This window comes from Ailuropoda melanoleuca, chromosome 15 (assembly GCF_002007445.2).
Source record: "Ailuropoda melanoleuca isolate Jingjing chromosome 15, ASM200744v2, whole genome shotgun sequence".
In the NCBI taxonomy this organism is placed as follows: domain Eukaryota; kingdom Metazoa; phylum Chordata; class Mammalia; order Carnivora; family Ursidae; genus Ailuropoda; species Ailuropoda melanoleuca.
The window spans coordinates 6,800,007-6,818,760 of record NC_048232.1 but is presented as its reverse complement, the minus strand read 5'-3'; the positions used below and the strand labels follow the sequence as shown (position 1 = coordinate 6,818,760).

The 18,754-nt window shown below is 41.4% G+C and overlaps 1 protein-coding gene across 3 annotated transcripts in view; it reads left to right on the top strand.

Annotated features, from left to right (window-relative positions):
• Positions 1 to 112: 112 nt before the first annotated feature.
• Positions 113 to 18,754, top strand: part of KIN (Kin17 DNA and RNA binding protein) — a 33,852-nt gene continuing 15,210 nt past the window's right edge. The window contains exons 1-8 of one of the 3 annotated variants that reach the window (XM_034643533.1): positions 148 to 290; positions 531 to 845; positions 4,728 to 4,822; positions 8,966 to 9,009; positions 9,092 to 9,214; positions 10,216 to 10,397; positions 13,177 to 13,225; positions 14,242 to 14,299. In XM_034643533.1, the coding sequence (XP_034499424.1) occupies positions 4,749 to 4,822; positions 8,966 to 9,009; positions 9,092 to 9,214; positions 10,216 to 10,397; positions 13,177 to 13,225; positions 14,242 to 14,299 (530 nt within the window). In that variant the 5' untranslated portion in view covers positions 148 to 290; positions 531 to 845; positions 4,728 to 4,748. Of the gene's footprint in view, positions 291 to 530; positions 916 to 4,727; positions 4,823 to 8,965; positions 9,010 to 9,091; positions 9,215 to 10,215; positions 10,398 to 13,176; positions 13,226 to 14,241; positions 14,300 to 18,754 lie in introns of all 3 variants that reach the window. The other 2 variants (XM_034643532.1, XM_002929700.4) reach the window with 2 other exon arrangements.

The window sequence follows — 18,754 nt, the reverse complement described above, 5'->3', positions numbered from 1 at the left end:
TCCTCCCGCCAGGCGAAGGGAAGCCTCGCGAGCGTTGGGGGCTCAGCCTCCCGAGGCCCCACCTCCTTCCGGCTCGCGTTTGGGATTTGTCCCGCCTACCCACCCCCGTCAGCTTCATTCCGCTTCCGGTTGGCGGGGCGCTGTGTTTCAGCAAAGTTGTCGCTACCGTGGTCGCGATGGGGAAGTCAGATTTTCTTACCCCAAAGGCCATCGCCAACAGGATCAAGTCCAAGGGGCTTCAGAAGCTGCGCTGGTATTGCCAGATGTGCCAGAAGCAGTGTCGGGACGAGGTAAGCGGGCCTGGATGGTGCCCGGCTGGAAATTCAGGTTCAAGCCCCTGACGCTGCGGGTGAGGGAGTGGATCTCAGGTCCTTCGCCCTGGGTTCGCGCTGGGCGAGTCAGCTACTCTACTCGGTAGGGCCATCCTCACCTGCAGCCCTCATCCTGGGGGAACCAGTGGTCTTTGACATCTCATTCCTCTACTATCTTCCTCCAAAAAGAAATGGAATAAGGTTTTGCATCTCTCGTAGACGTGATGCTCCTCGATTTGTCATAAAACGGGGACGTTGAATAGTGCAGGACTGGATGCCTGGGGGATAACAGTGACAGTCATCTCTGACCTGACGCGACTCAAGAGAAACAGGGTGGATAGGATTCACACCTCTTTTCGGGATCAGATGAAAAAGGACAACTAAGCACCGACACACTACTCATCTAACAAGCGTCTGTGGAGCCCCTACAGTGTGCCCGGCCCAGGATAGGACTGTGGATAGCCTCGTGGACGGGAGTCAGACTGTCAGAATCCTGAATCCCAGCCGCGCCACTTCGTAACTGTGTAGTCTTGGGCAAGTTGCTTGCATTTCCTTCTGCCTGTTTGCTTACCTTGTAAAGTGAGAATAACAGTTGTACTTACTGGTAAGATTGTGAGTTTTAAATCAGTGGATTATGTGTACAGTGGCTCGGGGGGTCTTTGGGCAGATCACAGAAAGTTTTGTATGCTGTACAATGGAGTTTATACTTTTTCTCATTAATGAGGTGGATGATAAAGCACCTTGAAGAATTGAGAGCAAGCTAGTGACAGGATCGTATTTTTCTCTGGAGATTGAGTGGGATTGGGTAGGTGCAGGGGAACATTGGGTAATTGGAAGAATCTACTCCAGTGTTTCTGCCAACGAGGGATGAGATACTTAAGTAGGACTTACGCTGAATGACACTGATGCAGTTTTTCTTTTTCATTTCTCTCCAGTTCTTTCTTTTTAATAGTCAAGATGAAATTCTCACACAGAAAACTAGAGACTAGTACGATGAACATCTGTATATCTATTACCCATATTTAACATTTTAAGCAACTTGCCTATCTTTACTTTTTTCAGAAATATTTTAAAGTAAATTGCAAACATCGGGATATTTCATCTCTAAATACTTAAGTATGCATCTCTAAGATATTTGGATATTTTTCTACATAGCCACAATATACGTCATCCCACATAACAAAATTAATAAAAACTCCCTTATGTCGTCTGATACACACTCCATATTCACATCTGCTCACTTGTTCCCGCAAATGGTTTTTAAAAGTTTTTTTCAAACCAAGATCGAATCAAAAGGCATGGATTGGATTTGTTATTAGGACTTTTAAAAATAGGTTATTTTTTTAAGAGCAATTTTAGGTTCACAACAATGAGCGGAAGGTGCAGAGATTTCCCATTCACACTCAGGCCCCACATATGTACAGCTTCCCCACAATCAGCATCTTGCAACAAAGTAGTACTTTGTTACAATCAATAAAGTTATATTGACACATCATCATCACCAAAGTCTATAGTTTATAGTAGGGTTCACTCTTGATGTTGGACATTCTATGGGTTTGAACAAATGTATAATAACAGGGGTGCCTGGGTGGCTCAGTCATTAGGCATCTGCCCTCGGCTCAGGGAGTGATCCCAGGGTCCTGGGATGGAGCCCTGCATCGGGCTCCCTGCTCCACTGGGAGCCTGCTTCTTCCTCTCACACTCCCCCTGCTTGCGTTCCCTCTCTCGTTGGCTGTCTCTCTCTCTCTGTCAAATAAATAAAGAAAATCTTTTTTAAAATGTATAATAACATATATCCATCATTATAGTATCATAGAGAATGGGCTCATTTCCTTAAAACTTTCTGCTCTTGGGTTATTAGGACTTTTAATTCTCTCTCAATTCTAAACTGAGTATAGAACCCACTTCCCTCACCCTTTCTCCCACCCCACCCCCGAAACCCAATTATTTTTCTTTTTTTTAGTTAATTTTTTTGTATGGGTATAATTGGCACACATTACACACAGATTACATAAGTTACGTTAGTTTCAAGTGTACAACATAATTTATACCTTATGCTATATATTGCAAGTTTATACCTTATGCTGTGTTCACCGCAACTGTAGTGATCATTTGTCACCATGCAACATTATTACAATACCATTAACTATATTCCCCATGCTGTACCTTATATTCCCATGACATATTCATTCCGTCACTGGAAGCCTGTATCTCCCACTCCCCTTTCCCCGTTTTGCCCATCTACGCCCTCTTTCCTCTCCCCTCTGGCAACCATCGGTTTGTTCTCTGTATTTATAGGTCTGATTGTGCTTTTGTTTTTGTTTATCCATTTGCTTTTTAGATTCCACATATAGGTGAAATCCTAGGAAATTTGCCTTTCTCTGACTTATTTCAGAGATATAAGACTCTCTAGGTCCATCCATATTTTCAGAAATGGCAAGATCTCATTCTTCTTTATAGCTGAGTACTATTCCATTGTGTGTATCTTCTTTATCCATCTTCTTTATCTGTTCATGTAGCAATGGATGCTTGATTGCTTCCATATCTTTGCTATTCAGTTGTTTTTCTGACATTGACTTGAAGAGACTAGGCCAGTAACTCCCTTGGAGCATTGCCACATTCTGGTGTGAAACAGTTAAGTTTTCTTGTGGTTGTCTTTGACCTTCTTTCTCTAACTTATAGTTTCTGTAAACTGGAACTTAGAGCTGAAGGCTTGATTAGGTTCAGGTTAAATACTTTGGGGAAGACAACTTGATAGGTGATCCTGTGTATTTCCTATTACATCACATAAGGAAGCCCGTAATGTCTGATAGTGCTAAGATTGTTTGAGTAAATATGACAGCCTGTAAGGTAATGTTAGAAAGTAATATTTTCCCTCTTGCATGAGCAAGTAACTAGTAAAGAATATATCTAGTTTCCCATCAGCCTTTTACTTAGGTCTTTTAGCATCCTTGCTCGAGTCCATTATTGCCTTAAGAGTTGCAAAGTGGTTATTTTTCTATTTTTTCTAAATGTATTATTGGCTACCATTCTTTTATAAAAATGAGCTTTTTCTCATTAACTAGGGCTATTCGGTTATCCTTAAATGTTACCCTTAAATATAGTTCCTATGGGAAAAGGAGAATAAAAGCTTAATTCTTTCCTTTAGTTACCAATTTCAGATTAAGACACTTGTGGTGGTTCTGTCCTATTTGCCCTCATATCTGTTCGTTGCCTTCCCTACCTGGGAGGGTGGCCTGTAGGAAGAGAAGTTGACCCCTCCAAGGTCCTTCCCTGTCTCCTGTCTCTCAGTATTGTAAGATTGAAGGGGAAGAATGTCAGATCCAGAGTGTCCCCTCCTGCCCATCCACTCTCTTGAGTTTCTAGAATTGAATATCATTTTGTTTTCATTTTATTGATTTATTTTCAGTTTATGGAAAGTAGTACTGGTTTTTCATTATGAGACTGATACTAAGTTTCCTTTTAAGATACCTTTAAGTAAGAGTAATTCACAGGTACTACACAGATGAGGCAAGAAGAGTGTAGGTAGTCTGTGGGCGGCCAAAACTCGGGAGGCTAAGCAGGATGGAGTGTTGACATAAGGCCAGTTGCATGGGATTGAGCCAAGGGGCAGGAGAAGAGTTGTTAAGGAGGCCAAGAGTGGACTTAGTGATACACGGAAGGCAGGCATAGAGGAGGACTTGAGGGTGCCTGGCTCTAGGGTCCTGGCTGTGGGTGTGCGATTGTGCTGTTCACTGAGATGGGGAATACAGGAGGAGAGACACATTTTTCATTTCTCTTTCTAGCGAAGAATCAGGTATAAATGTTAAGTTGAGTAGTAAATGTTGAGTAGATACAAAGTCAAAACTTGTAATTTTTTTATAGTCATCTGAAGAAGATGCAGATTCAGTGTATTTAACAAAGTTTCTGTAATATGCCTCAGTGTATTTTAGATAATGAGCTAAAACAGAGGGAAAATTGTCCCCTTGATGGAAATTCACTACTGGCCCATTTAACGTCATTCCATCCCTCCAAGCGCTCACACAGCACTGCATGAAGTAGTTGCTCAATAGAATTTGCCAAAGTGATTTAAAAAACAAAGTCACCCTTCTGGTACTGTGTCCTGTCATGCTTCTTACTAGTGTCTGTTTTCCAAACACTGTTTTTCTGTCTCTTTAATCTGGGATTATTCTTTAATCAGCAGTGTTACATAACTCAACCTTGTAAACTTTTAAATAAAAATAGTAGTGTGCTTAGAGCTAGTGAATTTTTCCCTCTTTTCTTTTCTTTTCTTTCTTTCTTTCTTTCTTTCTTTCTTTCTTTCTTTCTTTCTTTTTTCTGTTTTTCATCAAAGAGCAGTTTTTTAGGGTTGATTCAATTAGGGCCCATTATGATGACCTAAATCAGAACGTAACTACTACCTTTCCATTTTTGTAGAATGGCTTCAAATGTCACTGTATGTCTGAATCTCATCAGAGACAACTCTTGCTGGCTTCTGAAAATCCTCAGCAGTTTATGGATTATTTTTCAGAGTAAGTAACATGAAGACATCCTTTTCTCATAAGCTTTATTCAGTTGGACATTTAGTAGATGCTTAGTATTTTCTTTATTGGGAGCTCCGTTCTTTCCTTACACATTAACACGATAGCTGTAGTATCCTGTGCTCAGGTTTTGTTTTCCTTTGACAGTTTATCGTAGTGTGAAATTATTGCAGAAGTGCTTCTCACCATTTAGTCTTGCACTTCAAACATAAAAAACTACCTTTGCTTCTCACTCGGTTGTGGCTCAGAGCACAGCTCTGGAGTCAGACTGCCTGCCTTAAACCCTGCAAATCCAGGCTTCTCTACTCATGAGCTTTGTGACTGGCTGACCCACTTACATCTGTCTGTGGTTTTGTCTGCTCATCTGTAAAATGGGACTAAAAACAGCTGCCTTCCAAGCGTTCACTTTATTTTAGAGAGTTTACATAAAGATTAATGAGTTAATACTTTTTAAAGTGTTTAGAAGAAGAGCACCCAGTACTCGATTAATAGCTGTTAATTATTACTACTATAATGTTTAGTTTTGCTTCTATATATCTCTTTCTTTCCAAAGTTCTAGACCTTTTGATCTTAGGACCCCTTTACACCCTAAAAAATAATTGAAGAGCCCCAGAGAGCTTTTGTTTATGTTTGGTATTGATACTTGATATTGATATATTGCTAATTGTAAATTAGGGATTAAAATGAAAAAATTAATGTATTTATTTAAAATAATAGTAAACCTATTACATGTTAAAATAAATGAATTTTTAATTTAAAAAGCCTGTCTTTTCTAAAACAAAAAAAAAATAAGGGTGACATTGTTTACGCTTTTGCAAATCTCTCCAATGTCCGACTTAATAGAAGACACTTGGTTCCACAACTGCTTCTGCGCTCCGTCTGTTTCAAAGTGTTTTGCGTGAAGCACGTAAAGAAAGCCCACCCTGTTCATAGATGTACAGTTGGAATGGGGGAATATTTTAATAGCCTTTTTCAGATAACTTTGCGTATTCTTCTTTGATACTCCATCAAAACACAATGTCATGGTTCTTTCTTAAACCTTTTTTTTTTTAAGATTTATTATTATTTTAGAGAGTATGCAAGCCTGTGCACAAGCGGGGGATGGGCTGGGGGGGAGGGAATCCACAAGCAGAATCTCTGCTGAGGGTGGAGTCCGACGCAGGGCTCAATCCCGGGACCCTGAGATCACGACCAGAACCAAAGTCAAGAGTCAGTGGCTTAACCAGCTGAACCACCCAGGCTACCCTGGCATGGTAGTTTCTTGAAGATGAGTTGCAGTGCGGAATCTGAAACCACATCAGTGAACTTTTTGTATTCTATTGCATTGTGATCCCTCGGTCTTTCACTTTAAATGGATCTCGTACCCATGCATGATTTTATAGCATCACGCGTTGGTCATTTGGAAAACATTGGCTCACTGAGTATTCTGAATGATGATACATTTCGTTCCATAATAGCATAAAGTCATATTTATTAATGTCAGCATCAGTGTCATCAGAAATGCCTTTAAGTTTGGGGAAGTATGTCAATTCCCAGTGGCTGATGTTAGTTTACCAGATTCAAATTTTTGCTCGAAGGCTCAAATTTTATCATTGGCAACAAATACTGTCCATTGTTTTCCTTGACATGACAAGGCTCCCTTTGTTTATTTTTGAAAAAATGTCTACTGATTAACCAATTTGGAATAATCATGGTTGATTTGTCAGTCATTCTTTCCAATAAAATGGTGCTCCACGGAAGAAGGTGGTTCGGCACATGGCTCAAACAATCGCACACGTGCTTCGCTCAAGACAACCACTGTCCAGCAGCAGAAGTGGTTTATTCATAACCCCGTTTCATCACACAGGACAGTGGAAAGACATAGCCCCAAAGGATGAGACTTAATACTGTTAATGATTTGTTATCCAGGACAATCGATGAAACCGACATTGACTTTCACTGTGAGTGCCTGCCCATGAAGATGACCTGGGTCGCTAAGACAGTGTGGCCTCACCGCCCACTGCCTTGAGCAGGCTAAGATGCCTGGCTTTTGTGCCATCAAGACAAGTAGCACAGTGAAAAAGGCAAACAAGATTTATCTGTGAACCATCTAAGACCATCTGAAATACCACTGGGCTGCATGTGCCACATTTGGGGAAATACCATTCTGGCAAGAGCCATGCACACTGGGACCTTCCTCTCCACCCCCGTTCACTGCATCCACGGCAGCTGCCCTCCGCCTCCACCAGCCTCGTGAACGGTCGCTCATGCCTCTTTCCATCTTCCCCTTTATATTTTTTTGGTGGATAATGCTCTTAACTGTCCATGAACACCTCTCTGTTTTCCATTCTTTCCTATTCCTCCTCCCTCTGCTGACTTTCTTTTTTAACCCCTCTACGTGTCCTCCCAGCTCTTCTAGTGCAAGAGCATTGCCCGATCGGCTTCCTTCCCTCCATAGTACACAGGCTGCAGGAGTTCGTTGTTCTTCCAGCTATTAACCTTTATGGCGGATGACTCCTGCATCTTACTGCTCATTCCTAACATCTGTCTTAAGTTGTAGATTTTTTTTTTTTTCTGCACGGTTCTAAATTTCTGAAGGCTCTCTCAGAGCCAACATTTTAAAGCTAGAGGCAGTATTCTGCCCACCACACCTGCTTGTTATCGTGGGCTGGCTGATACCTGCGTATGCCAGCTGGAAAGTCCCTGTTGTCGATTCTTCTCTACAGTGACTGTTAAACCTGCATCCTCTCCATTCTCACGGCTCTAGTGATAGTTCTCATCATCTCTCGCCTAAATTCATTCTGTGACTGCCTCCCTGAGCTCTCAGCCGCAGCTTCTGCCCCTCTTGTACATGTCTTATGCCCGTGGATCACGAACCACTACATGCACCCAAATCAGCTGGAGGGCTTATGACCGCCGTGGCACGTTCTGAGTCAGCAGATCTGACGTGGGGCCGGAGACTTGGCATTTCTATCTAGTTCCCAAGTGATGTCGATGCCGCTCTTCTGGGGACCACACTGAGAATTCTTGTTCTGTACTTTCTGCAGGATTATCTTTCTAAATCATAGATTTTCACAGACTAATTCCTAAATAAATAATTTGGTGCTTTTCTACTGCACGCATAAAACGCACCCTCTCTAGCATGACGTTCACAGTACTTCACAGATTAGCCCTACCAGTATTTTCCAGCTGTGTCTTCCACCGCCCCCCCCCCCCCCCCCCCCCCCCCCCCCCCGTTATTCTGTTCTTTCCCTCATTTCTACGTACTCTCAACATGAGCTCAATTAGATTATCATTTTCCACGGGGCGCCTGGGTGGCACAGCGGTTAAGCGTCTGCCTTCGGCTCAGGGCGTGATCCCGGCGTTGTGGGATCGAGCCCCACATCAGGCTCCTCTGCTGGGAGCCTGCTTCTTCCTCTCCCACTCCCCCTGCTTGTGTTCCCTCTCTCGCTGGCTATCTCTATCTCTATCTCTGTCAAATAAATAAATAAAATCTTAAAAAAAAAAAAAAGATTATCATTTTCCAGATGCGGTGCTTTCGTGTCTTTCTGCCAGCTGAGAAAGGCCTTCTCTTCTTCTTCACCTCTAAAGTCCTATTTATACTTCACCACCCATATTAGAGATCACCTCTGGGCACCTCCCTGACTCCCCTGATAGTTTATTACATCTCTTTGCACTGTGATTTCTGTTATGATTGCTTCTGCTAGATTGTAACGTGGGTCGAGATTTCTGTTTTAGTCACCTGTGTTTACCTGGACTTAGCACAGTGTACTCAGTGCAGAGGGAGACAGTAAGTGCCAGTCTCCCGTGGAGTAAGGGAAGTTCTGTTACCATCAAAAAGGTGGTGTTATGACACATTCAGTAGCATTAAGAGGCCTGATGAAAGAGCCTCTGCAAAGATGTGTAGTCACTTCGGTTACAGCTGCTCAGCCAAGGCTAAAGTTTCAACTCCAGATTGACTTTTGACTGTAGCTCTTGAAAGCTTTAGTCTTTTGGGATTCGTTCCTTTTTCAATTTTTAAAGGTTCATAACAGATATTCACATAGATGTCTCGTATATCATGTGGGCATTCACACTGTATGGTGGCTCACATTTCAGGAAGAGGGTGCTTTATGTTTAGAATTACCCTAATGCTCTCTTTCCTTTCCTTATTAGGGAATTCCGAAATGACTTCCTAGAACTTCTCAGGAGACGCTTTGGTAAGCATCCGGGTACTATGAATATGATAACGTCATGATCTTATAACCTGTGCAGAATTGACAGTGTCCTGTTTGTTCTTAGGCACTAAGAGAGTTCACAACAACATCGTTTATAATGAGTATATCAGCCACCGAGAGCACATCCATATGAACGCCACTCAGTGGGAGACCCTGACTGATTTTACTAAGTGGCTGGGCAGAAAAGGTAAGCATAAAACAGGATTTGAATAGTGGTTATGTGGCTCCAGTGGAGAGAGAATTGTCACAGTTTCTGTGTAAATTTATGGAAACGAGGACAAGTAGGGCAATTACGAACTGGTGGAGAGGAGCGTAATCTTCCAGGATTGACTGTGTGTGTTACACTTGAATATGAGCACCTGGAATAGTTCTTTGATAGGGCAAATATGTGTGACCAAAGCATCCTCTCATCTGGGGTAAGAATTATTTTCAGTCCTTCCCCTTTTTTACCCCCATATTCATTTTGCTTTCAGAAACTTTTGTTACCCCAGCTTAAGGAGCTTTTTATTTCTTTGTTTTTTTAAATAGTTATTTATTTATCTTAGAGAGAGAGAACACGAGCGGGAAGGGCAGAGGGAGAGTCTGAAGCAGACTCCACACTTAGTGGGGAGCCCGACCCGGGGCTCCATCTCCTGACCCTGAGATCATGACCTGAGCTGAAATCAAGAGTCAGACTCATAAGGGACTCAGCTATCCAGGCACCCCATGGAGCTTTTTAACAATTTGTTGCAGTTTATTCCATTTCTGATCTTCATAGGCTGAAGCTCTGTGTCAATGTATTACTTACTCAGTGTGTTACTTTATTCCATTTTATGGGGAAAATTTCTACTTAGTTAAGTCAGCAGAATATCATGTACTCCTTGGATGTTAAATACTTAGACACAATTAAATAATTACTAAGCAAGGTAATACTTCTTTCACATGTTTACCTTGCTTACATAGTTGACTTAACCTAGCTAGTTAAAAATCAGAATAATAATTTTTTCTGTCTGAGGAGATAAAATATTCCCCTTAAAATATCCAAGTTTCATCAGCTGTGAATGTGGAAAATTTGTGTGCTGCATGAATTTGTGTGTTTGAATGTGTTCGAGGGAATGTATTTGAATGAATAAGCACGTGATGCAGAGATAGAACACATTCGTATTTACTTTTACTTTTGATTGTATGCAAGTTTGTCTTTTTTTTAAGGTTTGTGCAAGGTGGATGAGACCCCGAAAGGCTGGTATATTCAGTACATAGACAGGGACCCAGAAACTATCCGCCGGCAGCTGGAACTAGAGAAAAAGAAGAAGCAGGACCTTGATGATGAGGAAAAAACAGCCAAATTTATTGAAGAACAAGTGAGAAGAGGCCTGGAAGGGAAAGAACAGGTGGGCAACAATATCATTCCAGGAGGCAACAGAAAAGATCTCAAGCAAAATTCTTAAGCATCGAATTGACATTTGTAGGTCTTGTTCCTTAATTAAGAGAAGAAAGAATGTGGCCAAGTATAAAAGCCCAGGTTTTGGAGTTGAGACAAAGCTGGGTTCCGTTCCTAACTTACTGACTCACAGTCTTTTAGAATTATATAATCTTCCCTTATCCCTAAGGCACAGGCGATAGCTAATGGGGAAGACAGAGCAGATGACATCACTTGGCTGGAATTAATGCAGTGCTGGAGTTAAACACGGTGTGGGAACCTAGAGGGCCAGCACTCGCCCCAGCCTGGGGAGGATGCGGAGTATCTGAAGGTAGATGTAGCCTCTGGGCTTGAATAATCAGTGGGTAAAACCCAGACAAATTGGGGAAGAAGGACATGGTTCAGGTGGTTCAGGTGTTGGAATAACTAAAGTAAGGCATTTATTTTAACAAATATTTATTGGGTACCCCCTTCTTCTAGGCCTTCTTCTAGGCACTGGGGATAGAGCAGTAAATAGAAGGTAAAAACTCCCTGCTCATGGTGCTTGTATACCAAAAGTTATGTGTGTACAGGGAAACATAACTTAGTACATATGTGAAACTACCAGCCATTGAGTATTTTTAAAAACCTTATCGTGGTATAAGATACATGTGATAAAAGTGTATGATGGATGTTAATCTTGAGGTGACAGCTCAGTGAAATTTTACACATGTATGTGTCTTTAGATGGTTGGGCGGATGGCCTATGTAGTGACCCCCCAGATCAAGATATAGACCGTTGCCAGGGTCATAGTCATTCCCGTTAATATTCCCCATCCCCCAAGAAGGAACGAGGGTTCTAATATACCACTCTTGATTATCTGTTAGTGTGTTCTTGAACTTTGTAGAAATGTAATCCTACCGTATACGCTCTGTCTGGCTTCTGTAACTCAGAATGTTCTTTATGTTTCCTGTACCTGTGTTCTTTCCTATCAGTATTTAACTCTTTTTTTTTTAAAGTGATGTCTGCTATTCCATTTTATGAACATCACACAGTTTATCCATTCTCCTGGTGAGAAACATGCAGCTTGTTTTAAGTTTCAGGCTACGGTGAATACAGCTGCTCTGATCATTAGTGCATATGCCTTATAGAAGCTGTTTAGTACAGCGTGATGCAGGAAGTAGCCAGCAATGAGAAAGTAAAGATCCGTTGATGAGTCAACTTTTACACCATGTTAGTTGACCTCCTCGATAAGCGATGCATGTGCATGTGAATTTTGGTACTGTTCCCATATGCATGTATTCATATGTGTGTATTCACACAGTCTTTGAGGAGTTTTCTGTATTAAATTAAAATAAAAACAATGGTTAAACTGCTGTATTGTCAAATTTAAACCCCTTCCTGAGATTGAAAGCTTCTTATTCTTGCAATTCTCTCACCTTTTTAATACTTAAACCTCTGTTTTCAATAGAAGGAAAATGGTAATTTCCTATTGTGGAAATCAAGAAGGATCACATCTTGTACAGAGGAAATTGATTTACTTTTTGTAATAACATTGTTTTGTAACATTGTAGCTTAATTCCACTAAAATCTTCAAGTTAATTCATACTTTTCAAGTATAAATAGTATCTTCCCCTAAAAGGCAGGGGAAGTCCTACTGATCAGGGCTTCTTCATTGCACTGCTAAATATTACCAATTTTTAAAAAGTAACATCGTGTCTTTCGCCTTCCTTTGTGAGATCCTAATGGAGAAAAGAGTGTCTCAGCTGGATCTCAAGAAATACATTTTTGTTAGTAGAAAGAACATTTATCAAACACTATTGCAGGCATTATGCTAAAAGCTTCCTTTATTTTATCCTAATTTATCCTTATGACACCTCTAAATATGCATATTATTCCTGTTGTAAAGACAGAAAAATTGAGGTATAGGGAGATCGTGAGATTGACAGGTGACGAAGTTAATAATGTGCAGAGGTGGGTTTGACCTGCAGTTCTGTCTGAGTTAGCCTTAGACCCTTGATCTTACACTAAACTATCCCACAGTGTAGAAGGGTTTTGCTTTTTAAAGTAATCCTCTAGCTAAAATTCTTTTTTTTTTTAAGATTTTATTTATTTATTAGAGAGAGTGAGCAAAAGAGAGCATGAGCAGAGGAAGGGAGAGGAGAAAGGGACTCAATGCGGGGCTCGATCCCAGAACCCTGGGATCATGACCTGAGCTGAAGGCAGATGCTTAACCAACTGAGCCACTCAGGCGCCCCATCCTCTAGCTAAAATTCTTGAGGTTTATTGTTTCATGTTGTTTCCTGTTTAAATTGTAGTGGAAATAAAAATGTAGGTAAGCTTCTGCGATGTGATACAGAGAAGCCACTTTTTTCCCCTTTAGAATAATTCTCAGTTAAAGAATATTTGCAGTACATATAATTTCTTAACTAGGATCTTAATTATTTTATTTTATTTTTTTAAATATTTCATTTATTTATTTGAGAGAGAGAGAATGAGCAGGGGGGAGGGAGAAGCAGACTCCCCACTGAGCAGGGAGCCTGATGCAGGACTCAGTCCCAGGGTTCTGGGATCATGACCTGAGCTGAAGGCAGATGCTTAACCCACTGAGCCACCCACGTGCCTGGATCTTAATCATTTTAGAGCTGCATGTTGGAACTGCCTTGCAACATGAGTAGCAAGTCATAATTTGGGACTATTGAATATTGATAGTAAATGCACTGTGAACCAAACCTTCATACTCTCTCTCTTTCTCTTTTTTTTCCTTTTAGGAGGCTCCTATTTTTACAGAATTAAGCAGAGAAAATGATGAAGAAAAAGGTACTTTTTACTTTTTTCTTATTCTTTTAATATAGATGATTTTGTATGGGCTCTGCCAAAAACTAGCAGCGTGTTTGGAGGGAAAACATATAATCTTTCTGGGATTGCATTCTTTTTACTGATTTATGAAAAGGTAACAATGAATCAGGTAGGATGCCTTCAGCTACAAGTAACAAAACCGACTAAAATTAGCCTTAATAATAAGGAAATACCTTGCCAGGAGAAGACTCCCCAGAGATACGGCGGTTCTGGATGCCATGCCATCCGTCATCAGCTGGGCACGAGGGTGCTTCAGCACTCTTGGCCATCGTATGCACACCCAACATTGTCCAGAGGATGACAGAGGACATCTCTTCTGGGGTGCCCTGTGAGCAAGGAAACTTTTCCGAGAAGACACTCCTCCGGCCAGCAGACTTCCTTTTGAATATCACTGGCCAGTCCATATCAGCCTCCACCTCAAACACAGCCACTGGGAAAGAAAGTGGGATCATCTCGATTGGCTTACCTTGGCTTAAGGAACCTTACTAATCACCTCCCAAAGCCCTCCACTTCCTAATCCCATCACTTTGGGCATTAGCTTTTCAATATATCAATTTTAGGGGGATACATTCAGACTCTAGCATCCTCCAAAACATGTATAAGACGTATAATAAACACCTAAACAAAATTGGAGTCCTGTCCCCTTAGCACGGGGAGAGGGAGCCATGGGGGCGGGGGGGGGTGGAGGCGGCCAAGGCTGTCCCCTATAGCTCGATCATATGTAGATCTTACCCACCTCTGAGCATCTGCTCAGTATTATCCACAGGAATTCATCATCTCTGGATAGGAGCGTTCCAGCTCTCGTTTATTCAAAATGTCCATGAGCTTCTATGTGGATATATAGTGGTGATTTATCCAATAAGTTTTATAATTTTCCTGAACTATATACACATATACACACACATACATTTTTATATATGTATATTAGATGTATGATGAAATATACATGTAAAAAAATGTCATTTTTTTTCTTCCAGTTACATTTAATTTGAATAAAGGAGCATGTAGTTCAGCAGCAGCGTCATCCAAATCAAGGTGAGCTCCATGAACAGACATCTTAGAACTTGAGAATTTTTGTGAGTTGTCGATTACTACATTTTAAAAGCTGCAGGATTGGGAATTTTTTTTTTCTAGTTGTAATTTTCTTCTTTGTCTTGTTTTTGTTGGTGGTGATTTTGTTTTGTTGGTTAGCAGCTGTTTTTTCCTTACCTGCCCATGATGATGTGGCGCTTCTGAGAAAAGGCTCATTCTGATTAAATGCTCACGTGACAAGTTTTTGCTTCTCCGTGAGTCCTTCTCCACATAATGGGTCCCCCTGTGCTATGGTAGTGCTGTTGATTTTTCTATCACAGCCCACTTACCAAGTTTAAATATACAGTCTTTGTTCTGCCTAGTGTATTAAGATTTTGTGAGAACAGAGACTAGGTTATTCTCTGACCTTCTTAGCCCCTAGAACAGTGTAAATATACCAGTAGGCACACCCTCCTAGCTGCCCTCCCTGCTGCCTGGTGTCATAGCCGAGCGGGTCCTGACCAAGCTTGTCTGTAAAAGGTCACATAGTAAATATTTTAGACATTATTGGCCATACGCCTTTGTCACAACCACTTGACTGCCGTGGGGGAGAGAAAGCAGCCGCAATGTGTCAAAACAAATGAACATGGCTGTATTCCAGTAAAATCTTCTAAATACAGGCGGCAGGCTGTGTTTGGCCCTCAGGTTGGAGTTTGCCAAACCCTGGCATAGCATGTGGTCAGGTGCTTCTATTCCCTTTTCACGTTCTCTTCTCTTACGGTTCTTAATCAGTTCCTTCACCAAATATTTATTCACTATCGGTGATGTGCAGTGTGTCCAGTTTGGTTATGGAGATTAAACAAAACAAAACAATAAGATATTCGGGAAGGTACCTTCCTACTGGTACTTCCCAGAGTCAACCAGAATTTAGTTTTGAATTGGCCAATATTTGTTATTTTACTTAGTATGTTACATGTTGTTTATTTAAGACCTAACTCAGTTTTCTTGGTTCATTTGTAGGCTAGTACTTCTTTGCACAACTAGATAAGTGGCCAGGAGAAGGGAAGGAAATGGATGGAGCAATGTATTACTGCCACAGAATGGCTTGCCAGGGCTCTTCACCTTGATCTAAATGTTTCAGAATTGACACTGACATTAGATACCATGAAGGAGGCGGTTAGTTGGGTTCCACATACAGTACATCTGAAAAGAAAATTCTTTTCAAAATATCGGTAGGATATGAGCTGGAAGACAGATTCAAATACACCAAATCACAAGTGCTTATGGTTTTAGACCCGTACGTGTTTCTCGCCTTTCTCCCTTATTATTTGCTATTCCTAAGTGTAGATAAATGTTAAAATTGGTCCCAGTGGCCCCCAAACTGGTCTCCCTTGTATTAGTTTTCTATGGCTGCTGTAACAAATTACCAAGAACCGAGTATCTTTTTTTTTTAAGATTTTATTTATTTATTTGAGAGAGAGCAACGTGAGAGAGAGCACAAGCAGGGGGAGGGGCAGAGGGAGAAGCAGACTCCTCACCAAGCAGGGAGCCCAATGGGGGGCTTGATCCTGGGACCCTGGAGTTATGACCTGAGCCGAAGGCAGATGCTTAACCCACTGAGCCACCCAGGCACCCCAAACCAGGTGTCTTGAGACAACAGAAACTTAACTCTGTGTCTGGAGGCCAGAAGTCTGAAGTCGGTGTCCCTGAGCCGAAATCAAGCCATGTGCAGGGCCACGCTTCCTCCAGATGCTCTGGACGGAATCCGTTCTTTGCCTCTTCCAGCTTCTGGTGGCTGCTGGCATTCCTTAGCTTGTGGCTGCATCCTTCCTTTTTCAGAAGCAGTGTCTTCAAATTTCTCCTTGCTCATCTTCACATCACCTTCTCTCTGTGTCAAATCTGCCTCTGTTTATGTCGTAAAAGGATGCATATGTTTGCATAGAGAGCCCACTCAGGCAACCCAGGATAATCTCATCTCAGTATCTACAACTTAATCTCATTTGCAGAGACCCTCTTCCAAATAAGGTAACATTTATTAACTCCAAGGACAAGGACCTCTTATCTCTGGGGTCCACTAGTTAGTTTTCTGTACCCCAGTGTCAGGCTCTGATGTTAATAGTAAAAATAGTGTTATTTGACTCAGTTCTATGAGTTCAGTCTCAGGTATCTATAATAACACATAAATAGTGTCACAGATAATTCAATGGAAAGACTCATCTAAGTTTTCTTTTTCTGCAATTATGGCCCATTTGTATAGAGGATGAGATTTATTTTCCTGTTGATTTATATCTCTTGTATGTCTAAAACTCAGAATGAACAAAAGGATCTAGATATAAAAAATGGATACTTTAGATTATATTGAGGTACAAAGATAAGCCCTGCTTCTTGAACAGAGGTCACTCAATTTCCATTTCTGTTTTGGGGCTTCTCTAATTGCATTAGGATCCACTCCAGTTACTGAAAGCAGAATTCTAGGGCTGTTCTGGAAGCAAACGTTCCATTTCCAATCTGTTACCATCTTTGGGGAGGAGAGATGTTATTGTTAGAGCAGCTAGTGTAAGATTAAATATAATACACAGCTGGGGCGCCTGGGTGGCTCAGTTGGTTAAGCGTCCAACTTTTGATTTCAGCTCAGGTCATGATCTCAGGGTAGTGAGATAGAGCCCCGCATTGCCCTTCCCACTTGGTGGGGAGTCTGGTCGAGATTCTCTCTCTCCCTCTCCCTCTGCCTCTCCCCTCTGCGGGCTCAGGGTGGGGTGGGGGGTGGGTGGGAGCTCTCTCTCTCTAAGAAAAAATTAATAATAATAATAATACACAGTTGAAAAAAATGGACTAGTTTGTTTTGCATCTTTAAAGTTCATTATTGAGATTGATATTTAATTTTCTACTCTTAAAATGATTTGTGTAGGTATTCTTTTTTGACTCTTGTGTTTTTAGGGTAGGGATTATCACTTCTTTGAAAACTTAGTAAAACTTGGTAAAATTTTGTGCTAGTATCTTTTGCAGGTGAGGGCATACTTTTTACTACTGATTCAGTTTTGTTATGGTCATTAGTTTATTCAACTTTTCATTATAACCTTAATTATATAAATTTCAGTAATTTGTGTAATTTTGATTTTCTAGAATTTCCTTTTTATCTAGGCTCTTAAATTTGCTATTAATCTTTTGGAATACCAACTTTTTGTTTTCTTGATATTGCAATTTCTGTGGTACTGACTTCTGTCCTTCATAATTTCTTCCGTCAGCATTTCTTATATTCTTCCTTACTCATTTTAGCTCTAGTAGAACCTTGGTATTACAAGCAGGAGGATCTTTCTAAATGACTTTCTTTCACCTGCGTGATAACTTGTCATTGTTGCCCATGCTGCTGTGTGACCACTGTGATCCGGTGCCTCTCCCACCCCTTACCCTCCAGTTATGCTAAATTATTTTCATCGTCCTAAATGAGCCACTGTGGCTCATCCTTTCTTGCCTTTATGTCTACTGTTCTCCCTTCCCGGAATATCCTTCTGTGTCTGCTCTCCCACCCTGGCGTGAGATCTGGAGGGGCTGTTCTGTTCATCTTTTTATCCCCATTGCTTGTCGTGCTGTAGACATTTAATAACGCCAAATAAATGTTCTTGATAGAAAACTTTTCTTCAGTTTAGTTTTTTTTGGGTGATGAAATACATAGAACATAAAGTTGACCACTTTCACCATTTTTGAGCGTACACGTCAGTGGCGATAAGTAGCTTCACACTGCTGTGCAGCTGTCACCGGCATCCATTTCCCGGACTTCCTCATCAGCCCACGCTGAAACTCTGTCCCCATTGAAGACTTCATTCCCCTTTTCCTGGTAGCCCCCAGCCGCCAGAGCCTCCTGTCTCTATGGATTGGGAAGGGAAGGGAAGCATACAGCGATTGCCTTTTTCTGTCTGGCTTCTTTTACCCACTTTAATGTCTTCAAGTTTCACCCATGTTGCGGCACGTGTTGGAATTTCCTTCCTTTTGAAGGCTGAATAATACCCTTTCGTGTGTACGTACCACATTGGCTTCATCTCTACATCAGTCAGTACATTCGAGTCACTCCCACCCCTGGGCGGTCAGGAACGATGCTATTCAGAACATTGGTGTTCAGATACCTGTTCAGGTCCCTGCTTTCAGTCCCTTTGGATAGAGACCCAGTAGCGGCGTGCCGGATTGTATGACAGCTCTGCCTCGCTGCTTGCCACAGCAGCTGCCCCAGTTGACATCCCTCCCACCAGAGCGCAAGGGTCCCCGCTTCCCCACATTCTCAGCAACACTTCCTGTTTTCTGTCATTTTCTTATACCAGCTGTCCTGAGACGTGAAGTGGTGTTTCATTGTGGTTTTGATTTGCATTTCCCTAATGGTTGGTGATGTTAAGCATCTTTCCGTGTGCTTTTTGGCCATTTATATGTCTTCTTTGGAGAAATGTCTTTTGGTTTTTGTTTTTTTTTTAGGACTTATTTATTTTAGAG